Here is an 18,260-nt window from a genome sequence, read left to right as displayed (position 1 = left end):
ATGTTAAGAAATATGCTGCAAAAAGGCAGTCGAAGGTGGTAAGACGTTTCTTTTTTCTTTTGCTAAGTAACGTTATGCTATATAACCATGTTACCACAGATTTATTAGTAGGCCTACACTTTGTTATTTTGGCGACAGGTTAATGTGATAATTTTTTATGGGTTATTCAAGACTTACCTGGCTGGTTATTAAACAAGTTCTCAGTAATAATACGCCTAATTTTAAAATGATTCTGGTCAGATGATTCAGAAAGCTGTCGCTGTAATTTTTTCTAGATTTCTGACCAGTCAAATGCAAAGCAGTATATGGAGTGTTGGCGTATGTCGCCATCTACTGGACAATGGTGTATTTCCACAGGTTGAAATAAACGGAACTACCGATCTGAAATGATGTTCCACACGGAACTGATAGTGTGGCTACACTGATGGGCAGAACGTTAGTTACTGTTGTTGTTGTTTTGAAACAAGTATAGGTCTCTGCGGAACAACAAGAAGGCGTTTCCCAATTATTGGGCGTTTTCAAACCGGTCTAGGCATTTTCCAACCATCCAATCAAAACCGTACGGAAGCCCTAACAGAAGCGGAAATGCGTTATTATTATTTCTCGTACGGAAGCCCATTCAGAAGCGGAAATGCGTTATTATTATTTCTCGTTTTTTCCATGTTTTTTTTCTTGATTTTTACTATTATGTCGATATCGCGACAACATTTATGTCAAAATAAAATATGTGTATAAAATACAGGCTACAGTACCTATTTTCTTAAAAAAAAAAAAAAAGTGTTACATTAAACTACTGAGAGATATGGAATTCTTTCATAAACATAAAATTTCCCGTTCTTATGTTATAAGATACAGATCTTGTATATAATAGCCTGTGAGTGTGTATTATATTTGATAATATTCTCTCCTACCTGCATGCAATTTTTCTCTAAATGTAAACCTTAAAAGCTAAAAGTATTAAAAATTACTTTATTACTCAAATATTTATAATTACATTAGTTTTATTTTCGTTTTGTGTGTGTGTTAACAACACAACATAAATCAAGTTGTAATGGTGATTAACAAGGAAAATTAATAGCAATTTCCAATAAAGTTACCAAATCCTACTGTAAAGCAATGGTGAAAATGATTGTATTGGTCTTTCTCACCTGTATTTTTCAAAATATGATATTTATATGTAATGACTGATATTTAAGTGATATTTGTAGCTTACATTAAATGGTATATAAAGTAAAACGTATTGACCTTTAAATTAAGGTAAAATGTGTTAACTTAGAATAATGACTCTGAAAACTTTAAACATTAGCATCACTTTATTGACCATATAGATACTGTAACCAATATGATGAAAAACTATATTGATAAATGCAGCATTCTCTACTTAATGTAATAGTAAAAAAGAGAGAATCCAATAAAATAAAATAAAATAAGCAAGCAATAAATGTGGCAAGTTCAAACATGAGGAACACATTGCATGAAACATTAGATGCTTCCTCCAGCCTCATAGAAACAGTCGTCTCCGCAGTATCCTTGGAAGTCATCAGAGCCAAAGAACCCCTGCATCACACCTCTTTGCCCTCTTCCTCTGTAGCCTTCACCACAGTCTTTGTATGTAGTCTCACAATGGAGACATCTGGATAGACTGTATGGAACCCTGTACAGATTTCTGAAATTTTCACTGAATGCCTTCCAGTTCACGACACCTGAAAAAAAAAAAGTTGTCAGCTGACATCATCATTGTCTTAATATTCAACCATACATAACTGAGAAAAAACAGAGAGAGAGCTGTGATTAACTAAACAGTGACACTAATAAAACTTACTGTCCAACCACCGAAAGTGAGCCTCTCGGCGGAAACTATCCATGCTCACAATGCTGTTGAAGCACCTGCAGGTGAGGGCAAGGGAGCCAATTGCAACATCACCATCTTGAAGCACAACCTCCAGTAAGATTTCACGAAGGACCAGCGGAGGAAGCTATACATGAACAAAACATAACAATCTGAACTTCTTGTGGTTATAATGATTCCCTTGCATTTTATAAATTGAGTAATAACAAATACATGCCTCCTGTATGATCAGGGGTTGGTCAACGGTTGCCACTATGAGGGGACAAATGAAGAACATCAGTAAATGACAGTCAACATTTACTATAAATAATAGAGTACCTCAAACAAAATAAATCATACCAGTTTTGTGTGGCTTGTCAGTCCGCCTTCTCTTTCTTTGCTGGATTTCCATGACCAATCTTGATAAATTTATGACATAAAAATACATTAATAATACAGTATATCAAGTTTCATTGCATGAAGATATGACAACTAAAAGTCACATTAACTGTAAAGGCATTTTGCCATCCTTGTCATTATTTTTTAGAAAAGGACTAATAACAATAAAAATGAAAGAAAGAAAGAAAGAAAGAAAGAAAGAAAGAAAGAAAGAGTCAAACACCTTGGTGGGAATTTCTCCAGCAAAAGGACAGACCACCATCTTCTTATGCTTGGTATGTCTGACTATATTTGGAAAAAGCACAAGTTTATCAAAACAATTCTTAAACTTACAGAATGTTTTTTAACGAGCTTGGAAAACCCACCTCTGAAAAGTCAAATGTTCCCCCCAAGATGACATAGAGAGCATACTGCAACATGAATTATGTATTATTAACTGCACATAGGTTTAATTCTGACATGGCACCTGCAGAACCAATAGTAGCCATTGATCCTACCATTAGAATGAAGACTCCACAGCTGCAAGACATCTCTTGTCGAGGTATATCCTAGATATAAGTAAATTATTATGATATCATTTTTAACTAGTACCACTAAATTCCTAATTCATTAAAATTTTCAATCACATTTGGTGTAAAATGAAACATACCCCAAGGTCCTCAGAATAGAATTCTGTCCATGTCCCAGGACACAGGCTCTGAGCAATTTCTCTGTCAATATAAATGAATGCACCCCCAGCCAAAAAAAAAAAAAAACAACAACAACACATTAAGATATGCAGTACAAACAGCCAATCAAACAGGGTTTTTAAAAGATAACTACCCTGCATATTACATATGATTACCAAGTAAATTTGAAATAGAACAGAAAATAATAAAGGCAGAGTTTAACAGGAACTGTCCCGCCTTTATTTTTCCCATGGATTTCTTCTTAATGCAGGGATGTACAACATTAATTAATATATGACCCTAAAATTAAAGTGTGTTGCAAGTAAAGTATTTCTTAAATTGTATGCAATGAGAAAAAAGCCAATGGAAAAAAAGAAAAAAAAAAGAAAAAAAAAGAACTGAACATAGAACAAGAGAACACAAAATTCTGTAACAGGAAAACCTGTATATGGCAATGTAAGTGCCATCTCCAAAACCTGGAGTTTTCAGGGAATTGAGAAAATACAATTCACGCAATTTTGGCTTCATGATCTGAAAAAATGTTTTCACCCTGTGTTAGTTGTTAGGAAACGCATAATATCAAGGAAATAATCAGAAATATGCCGCTGATTTCAGTTTGCACAACAATTGGTATTGTATGTTTATGTATCGCAACATTAAAGCAGACTCACACACAGCATCCAATGCTCTGGCACCCAAGATGGGAAGACCACAGCATCCTTGCTCATAATTTCAGGCTACATGTATATAAAAAAAATATTTTATAGTATATAGTATGTTTAATGTTTAAAGACATTACAAATGTCAGTGATCCTTACAGGTAAGTGGTCCATGGGATGTGCACAAATTGGTGGCAACCATGTCACTATGACATGGCTGTCAACTGGATAGATGTCCACATTCTGGCCACAAAAAGAAAATTGTTACGAATTGAACAAAATGAATTTATTTATGCTCTAAAACTTTGAGGTTAAACCTGGGAGAGTGCAATCTGTTGCAGCACACAGAAGCAAGAATTCAGCACCTGTGTGAAAAATATCAACAGCTACTTTGAAATGGACATTATTTTATTTATTATGATTTTAAGTTTTGATTCATGTTTTTGTCTGTTTCTTACATTTCCTTCCACCTCGCAAAGGTTTGTCAGTGTTATTAAGTCTTTCTGTTTTATGACAATAGAGCCCACAAGAGCTACTTCATCATCAGAATTTGCAGAACAAACTTGAGCCATCTGTCAAGAAAACAGAAATGTTCTATTACTTACAAAACAGATTATTAGTAGTCTTAGTCTTCTAAAAGACCTGGCGTTGCACACAGTGAATATTGTTGGCTCTATGATGAATCAGTTGTAAGTTGCTTAGGATATGACTGTCTGAATACATAAATGAAAATGCAAAATCAAAAATTTTATCATAATAGAGGACTGCAGTTGTGCAATTAATAACTGTTTAGCTATATTACCAGTTTACGCTGTGATCGGGTCAGTGGCTTTCCCCAGCAAGCCTTGCTAGGTTTTATCAGATGTAGTCTGGTCATTTCAGGAGCCCTGTTCTCTTTATTTAAAGACACATAAAAGACATAATGATTTGTAAATAGCAAATAAGAGATAAGGTTCAAAGTATACATGTAATAAACTTACCTACAACCAAACGTCCAAACAAATCAGTTTGGAGGTTTATAGTCGTTTTTGGATGCCCAAGGTCCTTTTGTATTTTTGACAGCATGGATCCATTTTTTTCTTTGTTTTGCATGTGCAAAATGTTTCTTACAAGAAACATGTGGGTGGTGGGAGACATCATATTCAAGAAATAGTTGTTCTTACGCATTCCAGCGAAAAGTTGTTCTGCAGCTTGTGTGTTCACTCTGCCAGCCAACTCTGGGACAATCTGAATCTTTCTAAGTGTGTCTCGCTTATCCTTACTGTTGGCCTCGTGGAACTTGTCAGATAGAGCATAGTGCTCGGAAGAACCAGTCACTGGATGGCAATTATCATCCTCATCCATCTTCTTCTCTTTTATCCAGGGTAGGCTTATAGTTAGGGTTCCGCTCTCTGCAGCTGTTATATTGTTTTCTGTAGATTCCGCAAGTCGTCCCTCAAAGGGTGTAAATGGCATTGCTTCTGGCCTCCTTAAGTTGGAATGGGTGGCCAGTCCTCTGGCAAAATCATAAATACAAATGTTTGGGATATGTTTCCATGAAAATAACATGTCCGTAAAGTCTCTAGGACTTTCGGCACGGAGGAGAAATTTTACACTGTAAACTATACCACAAGGGCATAAAATGGCTGCCCATCCACCTGACAAAGAGGAGTATAGTTTGTTTAGTGAATGAAATTCATTAACTTTCAGAACATGTTCATTTGAACTCACAGAGCCCACCATATACCTGATGCTCCCCAAACTTTTTGAAAAATCTTGTCGTATGCACTTCTGTTTTGCATTTCTTTTCTCAGTCTGGATAGAAGATCAGTCTTTGATCCTTCAGTGCCAACTCCACAGGCCTTGCAGAGTTTTCGAATGTCTACAACCTGGTAAAGCACAAATATGTTTGATATTACATTACAATATGAAACTAGCTCTTTGTGTGTTAGTTCTAACTACGACTAGAAGGTAACAACTGATTTAGACCTGCATAGTTATTGTTTCATTACTGGTCAACCATCACCATTTTTAATAAACGGCAAATTATAAGAGGCTATAGAGATTTATACTGAGCTGGTGCATACCTTTAGCTTCATTAATTCATCACTAAGTCTCTCTTCTGTCATGTCCATTTCAGCGATGTTGTCTAGTGTATTTGTGGTCTGCACTTTCTTCCACTCTGTGTTTATCACAGATGGTGACCTGCGTGTGTGTCTGCCGATCCATGGGGCCCAGTTCTCATAATTGGGTTTCAAAGTGTAAGGATTTGTGTCTCCAACTAAAATCATACAGAAAATAAAGTAGTGAAACAAACTCTCGAAACAAGGCATTTTGTTTAGATGTGGAAATACATGTGTAATGCAATGGTTCTCAACCACATTCCTGGAGGCCCCCCAACACTGCATGTTTTCCATGTCTCCTTAATCAAACACACCCGATTCAGATCATCAGCTCATTAGTAGAGACTCCAAGATCAGAAATTTGTGTGTCAGACAATGGAGAGATGCAAAATGAGCAGTGTTGGTGGGCCTCCAGGAACGTGGTTGGGAACCACTGATGCAATGAACTCAACTAGTATGTACAAGAGACAAGGAAGTTGTTTACATTATTGCACATGATAGCCTAATTGTCTTGTTGCAACTTACTCCTCAACAAGCCAGTTGCAATCCTCTCCCTTGAAAGAGTCTCCCAGAACTCCTCGGAATTCACCTCTCCATTGAAGGTTTCAGTTGGCTCACTTATGTCACTGACTGGATAAAGAAACAAAATTAAATGAACACAAATTAACTGGAAATAGAAAATGACAAAAAACTGTGATTGTTTACCTGCCATGTTGAACACTCCCTTTTTATGTAAGTCCATTACAACAACTGGAGGATGATGTCCACATTTTAGACACGAAAAGGCATAATCATGGTGAGTTAGTGCCTCAAAATGTAAATATGCATGAAGAAACTCTGACTCCTTTGGGTAAGGCACGTGTGTTGTCTTTTGCAATATGGAACGCACCCTTCCAACTGACACATGATCCTGAGTGAGAACAGTCATGAGAACATATATCAGTGCTAGATTAAGTTGAACAATCTTGAGCCTAATGTATTTTAAATTTCAGAAACAAAACCTGAACAGAATTCCTTATGAAGATGCATAGAAAGATGCTTAGCAGCACTTTATCATTAAAGTTGTGAAGCCCATGCATCCAGTCCTGGTATCGGTAAAACATATGACAATTACTGCATTTCTTGCAGTATGTGGATATTCCTAATGAGGTAAATAAACAGAAAATATTAGTACAAAATGTCAAATAATCACTTGGCAATTATTGTGAATAGCATACTTTAATACTCCGCTAATACTGGAGTATAATGCAAAAAATGACATGTACTACTCACAAAAAGTTAGGGATATTCAACTTTTGCAAATTGACTTATTGTCTGGGGAGGCACAGCATCCCACTCTTCTTAAAGGGCTGCCCTCAGGTCATTGAGGTTATGGGGTGCAGGGTCACGACCCTCTACATGGTGACAAGCCAATACTATCTGAATAACACCATTAATTCAGTCGTTGTGCCTCTGCATGAGCAACACAGGCCTGATTTCATCTTTATGGATGACAATGCCCCAGCTCATTGAGGTCGCATCATCAGGGAATAGTGGCAGGAGGCTGGGGTACCTCAAATGGAGTGGCTTCCACCTTCTCTAGACATGAATCCCATAGAAAACCTATGGGATAAGCAGAGTCGTCATATAGGAAGTCATAACCCTGCACGCCAGAACCTCAATGACCTGAGGGCAACCCTTTAAGAAGAGTGGGATGCTGTGCCTCCCTAGACAAGAAGTTGATTTGCGAACAGCATGAGATGTCGTTGTTAAGCTGTAATTGATGCTCAAGGAAAGTTACAAGTTATTGAGACATTGACATTTTTGTTGTGGTATACCCACCACTGTTGTTAGCTTTTGTTTTAATAAATTGCTGTAGAAGAATAAATGCATGCTTCTACTTAAATGCCCTTCTTTTATGATATATTATCACTGTAGCACAAACTTTTTACATTTTCCAAAACTTTCAGCCGAAAGTCGAATATGCCTAACTTTTAGTGAGTAGTATAAATCAACAGCTTATAAATATTCAATATTATCATTAAAAATTTACAAACCAGCAATGCCTACCAGTCACTACACCAGAGAGCGTCGCCACTTTAGCATTTTTGGTGATAAGGACAGGAGCACTGAGAGGAACAGGTCCAGGGCACTGAGAGCAGAACTCCTCTTCAGGAATAAGATGTTGAGGAATGTCTTCCTTCTTTACATCTTCTATAAAAACATCTGATAGTGTGTCTGGAAGCTTTTTGTTATGGTATATATATTGTACCATCTGCTTTAGGCCATCACTCTTTGGAGGATATTCCCATTGCAGGCCAGACAAGTCATCATGTTCTGCTGGTTCAATCTCTGCAGCTGCTTCTGGCATGGTTGTGAAGAGATCCCGCTTCATTTGAAAGAGACACCATTTTGCTATGCACTTATGCAGACACGATCTCCTACCTTTGATACAAGGGCAGTGCCAAGTGTTTGTCTTGGAATTGTAATTAACCAAAACTCTGCCCAGTCTACTGTAATAAGAAACCCTTGGCTCATATACTGATATATAATGCTTGTAGTCGGGGCCTCCAATAGTAACAAGGCTAGTAAATGTTGCACCTTTACTTGTAGCCTGACCTTGCAGTGTAAGGCATTGGTTTTTCCTTGTGTTACAAAACCATTTTTGCTCCACCATCTCAGTCAACGCGTCCTCTGATAACTCTTCATGAGGTGCAATAGCACAGGAGTAGTCTACTGATCTCAGATGCACACATGATGTAACCAAAAGTTCACTCCTTTGAGTCATTTCAGCACAAGTGTTGCACATATCCATTTCACACATTACCTTGTGTGATGAGCCCCAAATTTTCTTCGCCACATGAATGGGAATACAGGGCCCACGAAATGATTTTGCTACAACATATATCCCATTCTTTTTATCAACACACTGTGTTGGTAAATGATAAGTTGAAGATACGAGATGTATAGGTTGATGTTTCCGCTCAATGTGTTTTTTCAAATTTTTTGAATTTAGACTCACCCCACAGTGAGGACACCTCACAGTGATTTGCTTTCTTTTAATCACTGGAGGAGCTGCTGGATGACGTGGTGGATCAGGTGCTGCTGGGGGCAGCGAAGGAGATACTCGTGGTGGATCAGGTGCTGCTGGGGGCAGAGAAGGAGATACTCGTGGTGGATCAGGTGCTGCTGGGGGCAGAGAAGGAGTTACTCGTGGTGGATCAGGTGCTGCTGGGGGCAGAGAAGGAGATACTCGTGGTGGATCAGGTGCTGCTGGGGGCAGAGAAGGAGTTACTCGTGGTGGATCAGGTGCTGCTGGGGGCAGCGAAGGAGATACTCGTGGTGGATCAGGTGCTGCTGGGGGCAGCGAAGGAGATACTCGTGGTGGATCAGGTGCTGCTGGGGGCAGCGAAGGAGATACTCGTGGTGGATCAGGTGCTGCTGGGGGCAGCGAAGGAGATACTCGTGGTGGATCAGGTGCTGCTGGGGGCAGCGAAGGAGATACTCGTGGTGGATCAGGTGCTGCTGGGGGCAGAGAAGGAGTTACTCGTGGTGGATCAGGTGCTGCTGGGGGCAGCGGGTGGAAACTGCAAAGATGCCTTTTTATAGCAGCTTTATTTATGTAGGTCTGTGGACACTGACAGCAGTGAAAATGCTTGGCCTTTTGGCCACAGCCAAGGCCACAGCTGTATATGACATAATCTAAAGCAAAATTGAAAATAGCTATGTTAGTAGATGTAAAAAAATGTTTAATACACATTTATAAGATATGCATATACACTCACCTCCATATTCAGTTGCTCTTATTTTATGCCCAGCTATATGGGCCACTATTTGATGATACTGTCTGGGCTTACATATTTCAGATGTGCAGAAGGGGCATGTGAATAAATTAGTATCTGCAAGGTAGCGCTGTGGTTGAGGCTCTTGTCCTCTCCGCTGAATTGTGATGTGCTGAATAGACAACAAATTCATCCTTTTTAATTTAAAAAAAGTTTCCTCCTCTGTACATAATCATTTTACATTTTAACATTCATCCATTATGTTAGTATATAGGTTTGATTAATGCCTGCACTGATATAATGAAGAGTGTTGAACATTGACTAGTGAGCTGATCTCACTGCTAAAAAAGGTCAAATCATGTTTCTATTTAAATCTAGTGGTCTGCAGAGGTTTTTGTTAGGGTTATGTTTAGGGGTACATAATGGGTTATGAGATATAATATAAATAACAGAAAAAATAGAAATATTACATTAAAATTGATATTAAAAATAATAAACTTAACAAGCAATGCTTTTTCAGCTTTTCTGTGGAGCTTTTCTTGTTTTCTTACAGCACACCTCACACTCAAACACCATTTCATATATGAAGGGAGTGTGTTCTGGACTGAATGAAAACGTAATTTATCCAAAATATTATAGTTTTTAATAATTTTTTAAGTAGATAAAATTTGCAGTTAGATTAATGTCCACAACACTTTCCTTAAAATGTATTTATAGTTATTTTTTTGTACATATTAGTACCTATACCCCCCGGTTTCACAAACAATTTTAAAGCCTAGTCCTAGACTAAAATGTAAGTCTGCGCTGTTCCAAATGAAATAAACTTGCACTTACTGATCTTAAAATATATCAGTGCCTTTGTTTTGTCTCAAGATGAACACCAGTAATGTTTTTTTTTTTTCTAAGCATGTTTATGAAAAATATTTAAATGTCCTAATTGAACTATGGACTAATCCTGGTTTAGGCTAAACCCTGTCTGTGAAACCGGGCCATAATGTCCTGGGGACATAAATGGCACCTATTCGGTGGAATATGCCATTAACATTTGTTTACAACTATTGTTTTCTAGTCTGACAAGCTAACCATTTTTTTATATATATTAGAATACGCCGACAGGAAAAAATTAAGCAAACTACCACTATCAACACTAAAGTAACAAACTTATGCACCAAAAAGTTAGCGAATGTTTGCTAAAGCTAATAATGGTTAGCGATAGATTGTAAGTGGCAGACCTCTTGGAGCTTTTTCTGCCTAATCATGTTGCAAGCACATTTACACAACGTTAACTTAGACAAAATGAGAATTTACAAAAATCCACTTACATCCATATGCAGGACAGGTGATCTCTCTCCTCATTTCACCGCTTTCTCACTCATATCTGATGGGAAAAGCATATTCAAGTATTAGGAATCGCCCACTCAAGTTTTAGCAAACCAGGCACAGAAGTTGTAAAACGCCTACCCAGTTGGGAAACGCCCCAAAATTGAGGAACGCCTTTTTTTGCTCTGCAGAGACCTCATTCTCTTTTGAAATGCAGAACATTTAAAAGGACAAATGTAAAAAGAGTATATTAAGAGGTAGGGATGTCCGTAACATATCCTACTAGCAGTACTACAAATAAAGCCGAGATTATCTTTCCGTACGCATAGTTGCACATTATTTCATTAGCGTTATTTGGCAGAATACAATTTCTCTGTGATATATCGACAGCAGAGTTAGCACTAAAACTGTCTTCGGAAGTGGAAGACAGAAATGTGGGGAGAAATCGAGCCATGTATCAAACCCAATGAGGGTGAAACCGTGAAGAGCTGCGGTACAGACCAGAGATGGACACGCTCTCCAGATCTGCAGGTGAGAGAGAGAGAGATGTCATCACATTCACTACATGTGCTCAGCTCATTTGCGTCAACACAATACTCTTTCTGTCAAAATAGTCAAAATGTTTGATATTTTGATTCTTAAGTATTCTAAAGTTTTACTATGTCAAATTCAATTGCAAATTTCAAGATAATCCAAACAAAAGCATAAGATAAAAGATAGGACATTTGCTTGCAGTCGAAGAATTCACTCCATTTTGAAAACATTTTTAAATAATAGTTCATTATTAAAAAATGAAGAATGGGTTATGATGAAAGTCTTGACACATAACTTTGGAACACAACTAGAGATGTATATATTAAATACAATTTAAAGTCGGCATGAAATGGAAATTCATCTTTCTAAATGCACGTTTTTGACCTTATTGTGAATAATTAATCCGTGCATGTTTCTTTTTCTTGTTATGTTTAATCAAAATGTAATAATGACTTCTTCACTCCCCGCCCCTTTCTTACAAACAACTGTAAGCTCACATTCAGATCTGTCTCTTTCCAATCAACCTATGGACAAAACCAAGACTGCATCCGAAATCACATAGCCTACTTACCAACTATATAGTATGCATCTGAAATCGCTTGGGCTACTTCCCTTCTATATAGTAGGCGAAAAACAGTACGTGACAAGAGTAGTATGTCCGAATTCACAGTACTCATAAAAGTGTAGGCAAAAAGTACCCGGATGACCTACTATTTTTGTTGAGATTCTGCATATGATGGACACGGGAGAGGATTTGTGAATGGCATTGAAGCATCGCAACTGATGCTGGTAGGTCACATGATAATGACAGCATGAATGTAGTACGTCTGGATTACATTCATACTATATAGATTAGAACATACTTTTTTAGCAGTCACAAAATACGTACTTGTTCAAAATAAATACCTACATGTGATTTCGGACGTAGCCCAAGTCCCCATCCTCCATTTTTATCTTTTTTTTGATAATCCGGTTTACTTGGATGTACGTCATATGAAAGAGAGGATCTGTCGCTACTTCTGTAGTTCTGTTACGTCATGATTTTAAATAAAAAAATAGAGAGAAAAGTGACAATGAAGACAAGATGCTAGCTTTTCTCACTCAAGTATTTTCATCAAGATGTGCCTATATACTATTATTCTATATTTGTATAATGACCCAAAATGATTCTAACCTCTTGAATCTCTGTGGACGCTCGTCTTTAGCAGAAGACAGCACTGTGGGGAGAAATCGAGCCATGCACTAAACCTAATACATCTGGTAACTGCATTGAACCTGCTCCTCAAGAAAGATGTCCTCGTGAGACAGATGTTAAGGAGGCCCAAAACACTACAAGCTACTCTCCAAATCTACAGGTGATGTCACCTGTGTTCAGCACATGAACTATACATGCAATATAATTCTGTACATGATTCTAACCCTGTTGCTACTGCTTGTTTTCCTCAGGATGAGCCATCCAGCTGTCTGAGTGCAATGATCGAGGCTATAGCAGCCAGTGGGAGTCCAGTGAAAAGCCAGCAGCTGGGGGAGCCAGACTTAACTCTGGAGGAGAAGAAGGGGGTTTTAATGGATCAGTACAAATCCAAGCCCTTAGTCTTTCTAGAGCGCTATCAGGCCCATCTGAAGCCAGAGCACATGGACGCTTTCTCACACCTGAGCAGTGACTGCAGGGCGCAGTATTACTGCAAGGAGATTCAGAGACGGGCATCTGGCACAGCAGACCGGACAAGGATCCGGAACCATCGATACGCAGCTCTTCGTGCTCTTCAGAAGGGTAAGCACAGGTTGTTCGAAGTGTGTTCCTGAAGGTTGCATAGGGATACTGCCGTTAAGATTCGGCCTAATTTCGGCCAAATTCTAACACAGCATCACTTGAACCCTTCACAGAGAAGACAATCCCATAACGCATTGCAACAAGTAAAAATACAAGATAGTAAATGATGCAAGATAAATGTTGATTAATTTAATAAAGGCAGGGTAGGCAGGATTTTTCTAAAAAACTTTTTCCCAAATTAGTTTAAACTGTCTTTATATACCAATACATAATTAAAATGTAAGTACTCTGAAAAAGAGAGTATAAAAATCGAGTGTCTGTAGTCCTCTCAGGGCTGCAATAAACACAGATACTTATTCCGTTCACTCCCACCCCCTCCCTTCTGGGCTCCTTCCAAAGCCACGCCCCCAAAACACATGAACGCGACCGCTCAGCTGGAGGACGGTTTGCCAGCGCCAAGCGGAGAGGAGCGCAGTGCATGTAGTGACATCATGTCAGAATCACATGTAATAAAATACATAACTTTATCATTATGAATATAAACAACTAACATGGTTGTTAGTACTCACTATCAAGCTAGCATATCGATACTGGTAAAGTTTAAAATATATTGAGTTTGATTCGGTAACGAGCTAGTAAAATAAGGCAAAGCTAAAACCAGGTTGCATTGATACACGGTTTCTCATTACCATCAGTTACACTGTGATTAAGGTGAATTTCGTGTAAGATTCATAACATATACGGTGTTTTGCATGTAAGAGCTTCCACGATGAAAGCACTGTTGGCTCTGATGAGGACTAACGTTACACTCCGAAGACAAGCAGCCTACCTTTCTACCTTACTAGTTCCTTTTTTTGCCTTGTTTGCCTTCGCTGACTGTATATGCAGGTACTGGGGATTTTGACTGCTCTTTCTCTGCCATTATTGTGATTCTTCCTAGCTTCCGTGCCTCTCTCCGTGCCTCTTCCCCTCCTCGAGTTAAACGGGTGCGCGCATGTGGGCAGCTCCTGTAGCAGCAGGGGTGGTAGCCATGGTAGCGAGGGAGAGTGACGGTCATCCAGCCAATCATTTCATTCGTTCCGAATGCAAATAAGTAGCTGTTTATTGCGCCCTGAGAGGACTAGAGACACTCGATTTTTATACTCTCTTTTTCAGAGTACTTACATTTTAATTATGTATTGGTATATAAAGAAAGTTTAAACAAATTTGGATTTTTTTTTTTTTTTTTTTTAAACCTGCCGACCCTGCCTTTAAATTCATGATTCATTCAGCACTGAAGAGAATTGATAAATACAGTACACTACAGTTCAAAAGAGTCTGTAAGATTTTTTTTTATGTTTTTGAAAGAAGTATCCTATGCTCATCAAGGCTGCATTTATTTGATCAAAAATACAGCAAGTATTGTGAAGTAGTAATACAATTTAAAATCACTGTTTTCTATTTGAATTTATTGTAAAATGTAATTTATTCCTGTGATGGAAAAACTGAATTTTCAGCATCATTACTCCAATCTTCAGTGTCACATGATGCTTTAAAAATCAAATTTGCTGCTTATGAAACATTATTATTATTTTAATCAGTGAAAACAGTTTAATACTTTTGTGGATTCAGGATTGTTTGATGGATAGAAAGTTCAAAAGAAAAGCATTTAATTGAAATTGAAATTAGAAATAACATGTAACATATGTCTTTACTGTCAGTTGATTTAATGCATCATTTCTAAATAATAGTAGTAATATATAAAAATAAAAATAAATTTAAACGGCAAGAAAAAATCTATTAAATAACCCCTCTAGCACTTTGTGAACTTGCTGAAGAAAGGCTTATGACAAGAATAGCATGCTTTTTTACTTAGAAGATACTTCTGTCTTCCTCAAAAACGTTGTCTCGGCAGAGGGCCAGTACTTCAGCGAGGAGCAGATGCGTGTGCGAGATCCACTGCTGTACGAGCAGTACATCGGACAGTATCTCAGTGAAGAGGACATCCTGCAGCGCTCAGAGGAGGCCATGAGGAACGGCCCAGGGGGACTCGCTGACCTGCTTATCAACTCCTACCAGGAGAAACTCATCCAGAACCGCCTGGAGGAGGAGCAGGAGAGAGAGCAGTGTGCAGTGGAGGAGTCGGATGAGGAAGGTATGAGTCAAAACTCCGATTCCATCTAATCAGTTTGATGAATGACTGTGTGTGATCTGGCATTTGTGGTTTATGAAGACACAAATATGTTTAATGAATGACATGTGAATGAATGAATGTTTAATGAATGGACACTTCCTGTGTCGTCGTAAAACAAATGGCTTAAAAAACACACTAAACGTTTTCTGTGATGGGTAGGTTTAGGGATAGAATATACAGTTTGTAAAGTATAAAAACCATTACGCCTATGGAGAGTTCATGTAAACCACATATGCCAGTTTGTGTGTGTGTGTGTTTTAGAATGTGAGGAACCCAGACCGGCGGAGTGGGAGCCGACTGTAGAAGAGAAAGCCATGCTGAGGGAGGAGTTCCTGAGTCAAATGCATCAGCGCTTCTTGGATGGAAAAGATGACTTCAACTACAGGTTAAATCAGAGGACTTTCTCATTTTCCAGTTTTACTATCAATTAGGTCTAATTTAATATCAAACTCTGAGAATAATATTAATAAATATTGCTTTGGCACAATGTCTTTCTCTTCAAATTAGTTGTTAAAGGGATAGTTCACCCACCCACCCCCCCCCCCCCCCCCCCCAAAAAATGAAAATTAGCCCATGATTTACTCACCCTGAAGTCATCCTAGGTGTATATGACATTCTTCTTTTAGACGAATACAATCTGAGTTATATTAAAAAATGGATATAATATTATTATATTACTGCTGATATTTACACTACGCCATGACGTCACAAGTTGTGTTTTAGGCGCAAGTTGACTGCGTTTGGCCGGAAGCTAGAATTTTACTTTGTAACATGTTAAATATTAATATTTTTCTTACACAAAAGCATCGCTTCGCTTCAGAAGGCCTTTATTAACCCCCCAGAGCCGTGTGGAGCACTTTATATGATGCACTTTTATCGACTTCAAAACAGAAACAGCCATTCACTGCCATTATAAAGCTTGGAAAAGCCAGGACTCTTTTTTTTATATACAACTCTGATTGTATTCGTCTGAAAGAAGAAGGTCATATACACATAGGTTGACTTGAGGGTGAGTAAATCATGGGCTAATTTTCATTTTTGGGTGAACTATCCCTTTAATAATTCTATGTAATGCAAACTGTAGTGTTAATTGCTCATATTTTAGCTCTTATATCTTAAATAACATTGATATTTTCATTGCAGTGAAGTGGATGGGAATCCAGATTTTGATAACCTAGATATCGTAAGCCATGATGCAGAGGAGCGCTACTTTGATGATGATGATCAGGTAGAAGAGGAGGAGGAGGAAAAAGAAGAAGAAGAGGAGGAGGAGGATGATATGATGCAATAGCCCTTCATGTTCAGAATGATTTTCATATTTCTCCTGTTTGATATTTTTGTTTGTGTAGGTTAAATGTGATTATCAACAGTTAATTGTCTTTAATAAAAGAGTACTATTTTTTGAGGTGTAGTTGTGGTCACATTTGAGGAATTCAAGGGTGGGAAAGGGTGAGGTAGGGTGGCGGACCCAGATGCTGGTCTGACCCAGATGCTGGTCTGACCTTAGAAGACAAGCACTTTCACTTTAATGCCGCCAGAGGTTTTTTTTTTTTTTTAGTTGCCAGCATTTGATCATTTTCACCAAAATGTCATGGCCCCCAGAATATTTTGCTGTATGAATATCTGAACATGCAATATATCAAAAGAAATAACAGACCCTACATTTTATTTTAGCGTCATGCATTCTTTTTTTAATCAACACTTGAATATGGATAAGTTTCATTAAAGGGGACATATCATGAAAATCTGACTTTTTCCCTGTTTAAGTGCTATAATCAGGTCCCCGGTGCATGATCTACCAAACCAAAAAACGTGAAGTGACAACCCAGTAACTTTGTTTTTGGTAAGCCTTTCTCTGCAAGCATGTCAAAATATAAGCTGATCAGATTTCGCTCACCTTCTGACATAGGAAGGGGATCTTATTATAATATTACCGCCCCTCAATCTGCACGTTTCCACCCAGGCGCCGCCATTTGGTTTTCGCAAGCGACAACAGTGTAACGTTAACCAGTTCTAACGCAATGGCAAAAGTTCGAGCAAAGCATGAAAACTGTTCTGTCATTGGCTGCACAGACGAGCACAGAACACTATTTGAACAAAACAAAAAAAGTCACAACTGTCTAATAAAGACCTCAGGGAAATGTTTAACTTTTACACAAGTTAGTTGACATGACATACAGGTCGATGAGATGAATCAATGTAACTTCACAACAACTTCATAAATGTATCCACTAACCATTCAGAAACGTCCAGGTGCAGTCTAAAAGTTGCAACCTCTTCCTGAGTCTCTCCAGGCTTCACTCCACTACTGGTGGTTATTTCTGAGATTTTTTAATGTGAAATTGTTATTGCTGGAGACAGTATCCTAAGCTCGTGTAAAAAAAGATCGACTGTCTTCTGAACTTGGGCGGGAAGCAGCAGCTCATTTGCATTTAAAGGGACACACTTTGACAAGCTATAATAAATGATCTGGGGGGTATTTTGAGCTGAAATTTCACATACACATTCTGGGGGGACCATATATTTATTTTACATCTTGTGAAAAGGGGTATGTGTCACCTTTAAAGGGATAGTTCACCCAAAAATGAAAATTCCATCATCATTTACTCACCCTCAAGTTGTTTCAAACCTGTAAGAATTTCTTTTTTTCTGCTGAACACAGAAGATATTTAGAAAAATGTCTGCAACCAGACAGTTGATGGACAGTTTTTTTCCTACTATTGAAGTCAATGGGGTCCATCAACTGTTTGGTTACAGACATTTTTCAAAATATCTTTTGTGTTCAGCAGAAAAAAATTCTTACAGGTTTGAAACAACTTGAGGGTGAGTAAATGATGATGGAATTTTCATTTTTGGGTGAACTATCCCTTTAAAAAAAAAAAAAAAAAAAAAACTAAGCAAAAAGCTGAGAAACGTTTTGTACATCCAGATCTGATTCAGACTGATGATCAAAATCATGCTAATCCCTAGCCTAATTCCCTAATGCTTGCAGAGTCCTATAGCTCGTCCTGGGTCGACATTCCATTCAGTAACATAACATTA

General features: G+C 38.1%; 2 protein-coding genes across 6 annotated transcripts; one reads left to right on the top strand and one right to left on the bottom strand.

Moving 5' to 3' along the window:
* The first annotated feature begins 391 nt into the window (after positions 1-391).
* On the top strand, positions 392-16,620 carry ccdc97 (coiled-coil domain containing 97). 2 transcript variants are annotated; one of them, XM_084425583.1, is made up of 7 exons: positions 392-466; positions 10,955-11,268; positions 12,480-12,626; positions 12,718-13,045; positions 14,940-15,179; positions 15,480-15,603; positions 16,362-16,620. In XM_084425583.1, exons 2-7 carry the CDS (start codon positions 11,170-11,172, stop codon positions 16,507-16,509), a joined length of 1,086 nt encoding a protein of 361 aa, XP_084281709.1. In that variant the 5' UTR covers positions 392-466; positions 10,955-11,169; the 3' UTR covers positions 16,510-16,620. The 2 variants fall into 2 exon arrangements, with proteins under 2 accessions (XP_084281709.1, XP_084281708.1); XM_084425582.1 differs by lacking the exon at positions 392-466 and having other exon boundaries at positions 10,948-11,268; positions 12,477-12,626.
* Positions 1,292-10,858, bottom strand: LOC311300849 (uncharacterized protein). Of its 4 annotated transcripts, XM_084425465.1 has the most exons (22): positions 10,740-10,858; positions 9,421-9,589; positions 7,706-9,337; positions 6,658-6,797; positions 6,362-6,566; positions 6,182-6,286; positions 5,621-5,814; positions 5,281-5,422; positions 4,535-5,191; positions 4,357-4,448; positions 4,013-4,126; positions 3,872-3,919; positions 3,714-3,797; positions 3,567-3,632; positions 2,877-2,937; positions 2,725-2,775; positions 2,593-2,637; positions 2,451-2,512; positions 2,189-2,247; positions 2,067-2,101; positions 1,823-1,976; positions 1,292-1,703 (listed from the first exon to the last, which is right to left on the bottom strand). In XM_084425465.1, exons 1-15 carry the CDS (start codon positions 10,743-10,745, stop codon positions 2,887-2,889), a joined length of 3,705 nt encoding a protein of 1,234 aa, XP_084281591.1. In that variant the 5' UTR covers positions 10,746-10,858; the 3' UTR covers positions 1,292-1,703; positions 1,823-1,976; positions 2,067-2,101; positions 2,189-2,247; positions 2,451-2,512; positions 2,593-2,637; positions 2,725-2,775; positions 2,877-2,886. The 4 variants fall into 4 exon arrangements, with proteins under 4 accessions (XP_084281591.1, XP_084281592.1, XP_084281593.1 ...); XM_084425466.1 differs by lacking the exon at positions 3,567-3,632 and having other exon boundaries at positions 3,872-3,940; XM_084425467.1 differs by lacking the exons at positions 3,567-3,632; positions 3,714-3,797; positions 3,872-3,919.
* Positions 16,621-18,260: the final 1,640 nt, after the last annotated feature.

This window comes from Rutilus rutilus, assembly GCF_951802725.1.
Source record: "Rutilus rutilus genome assembly, chromosome: 1".
Lineage (NCBI taxonomy): Eukaryota > Metazoa > Chordata > Actinopteri > Cypriniformes > Leuciscidae > Rutilus > Rutilus rutilus.
Note: the sequence above shows the minus strand (reverse complement) of the source record. Positions and strands in the feature narration are given on the sequence as shown.

Bases quoted from the DNA above. Each gene is read 5' to 3' on its own strand.
- LOC311300849 (XM_084425465.1), bottom strand. The intron at 9,338-9,420 runs GTGAGTGTATAT...ATTTTGCTTTAG, and splicing joins AAGAGCAACTGAATATGGAG to ATTATGTCATATACAGCTGT. The intron at 6,287-6,361 runs GTAAACAATCAC...TTCTTTATCCAG, and splicing joins GGGAGTGTTCAACATGGCAG to TCAGTGACATAAGTGAGCCA.
- ccdc97 (XM_084425582.1), top strand. From the start codon at position 11,170: ATGTGGGGAGAAATCGAGCCATGTATCAAACCCAATGAGGGTGAAACC. The intron at 11,269-12,476 runs GTGAGAGAGAGA...GCTCGTCTTTAG, and splicing joins CACGCTCTCCAGATCTGCAG to CAGAAGACAGCACTGTGGGG. The intron at 15,604-16,361 runs GTTAAATCAGAG...TTTTCATTGCAG, and splicing joins AAAGATGACTTCAACTACAG to TGAAGTGGATGGGAATCCAG.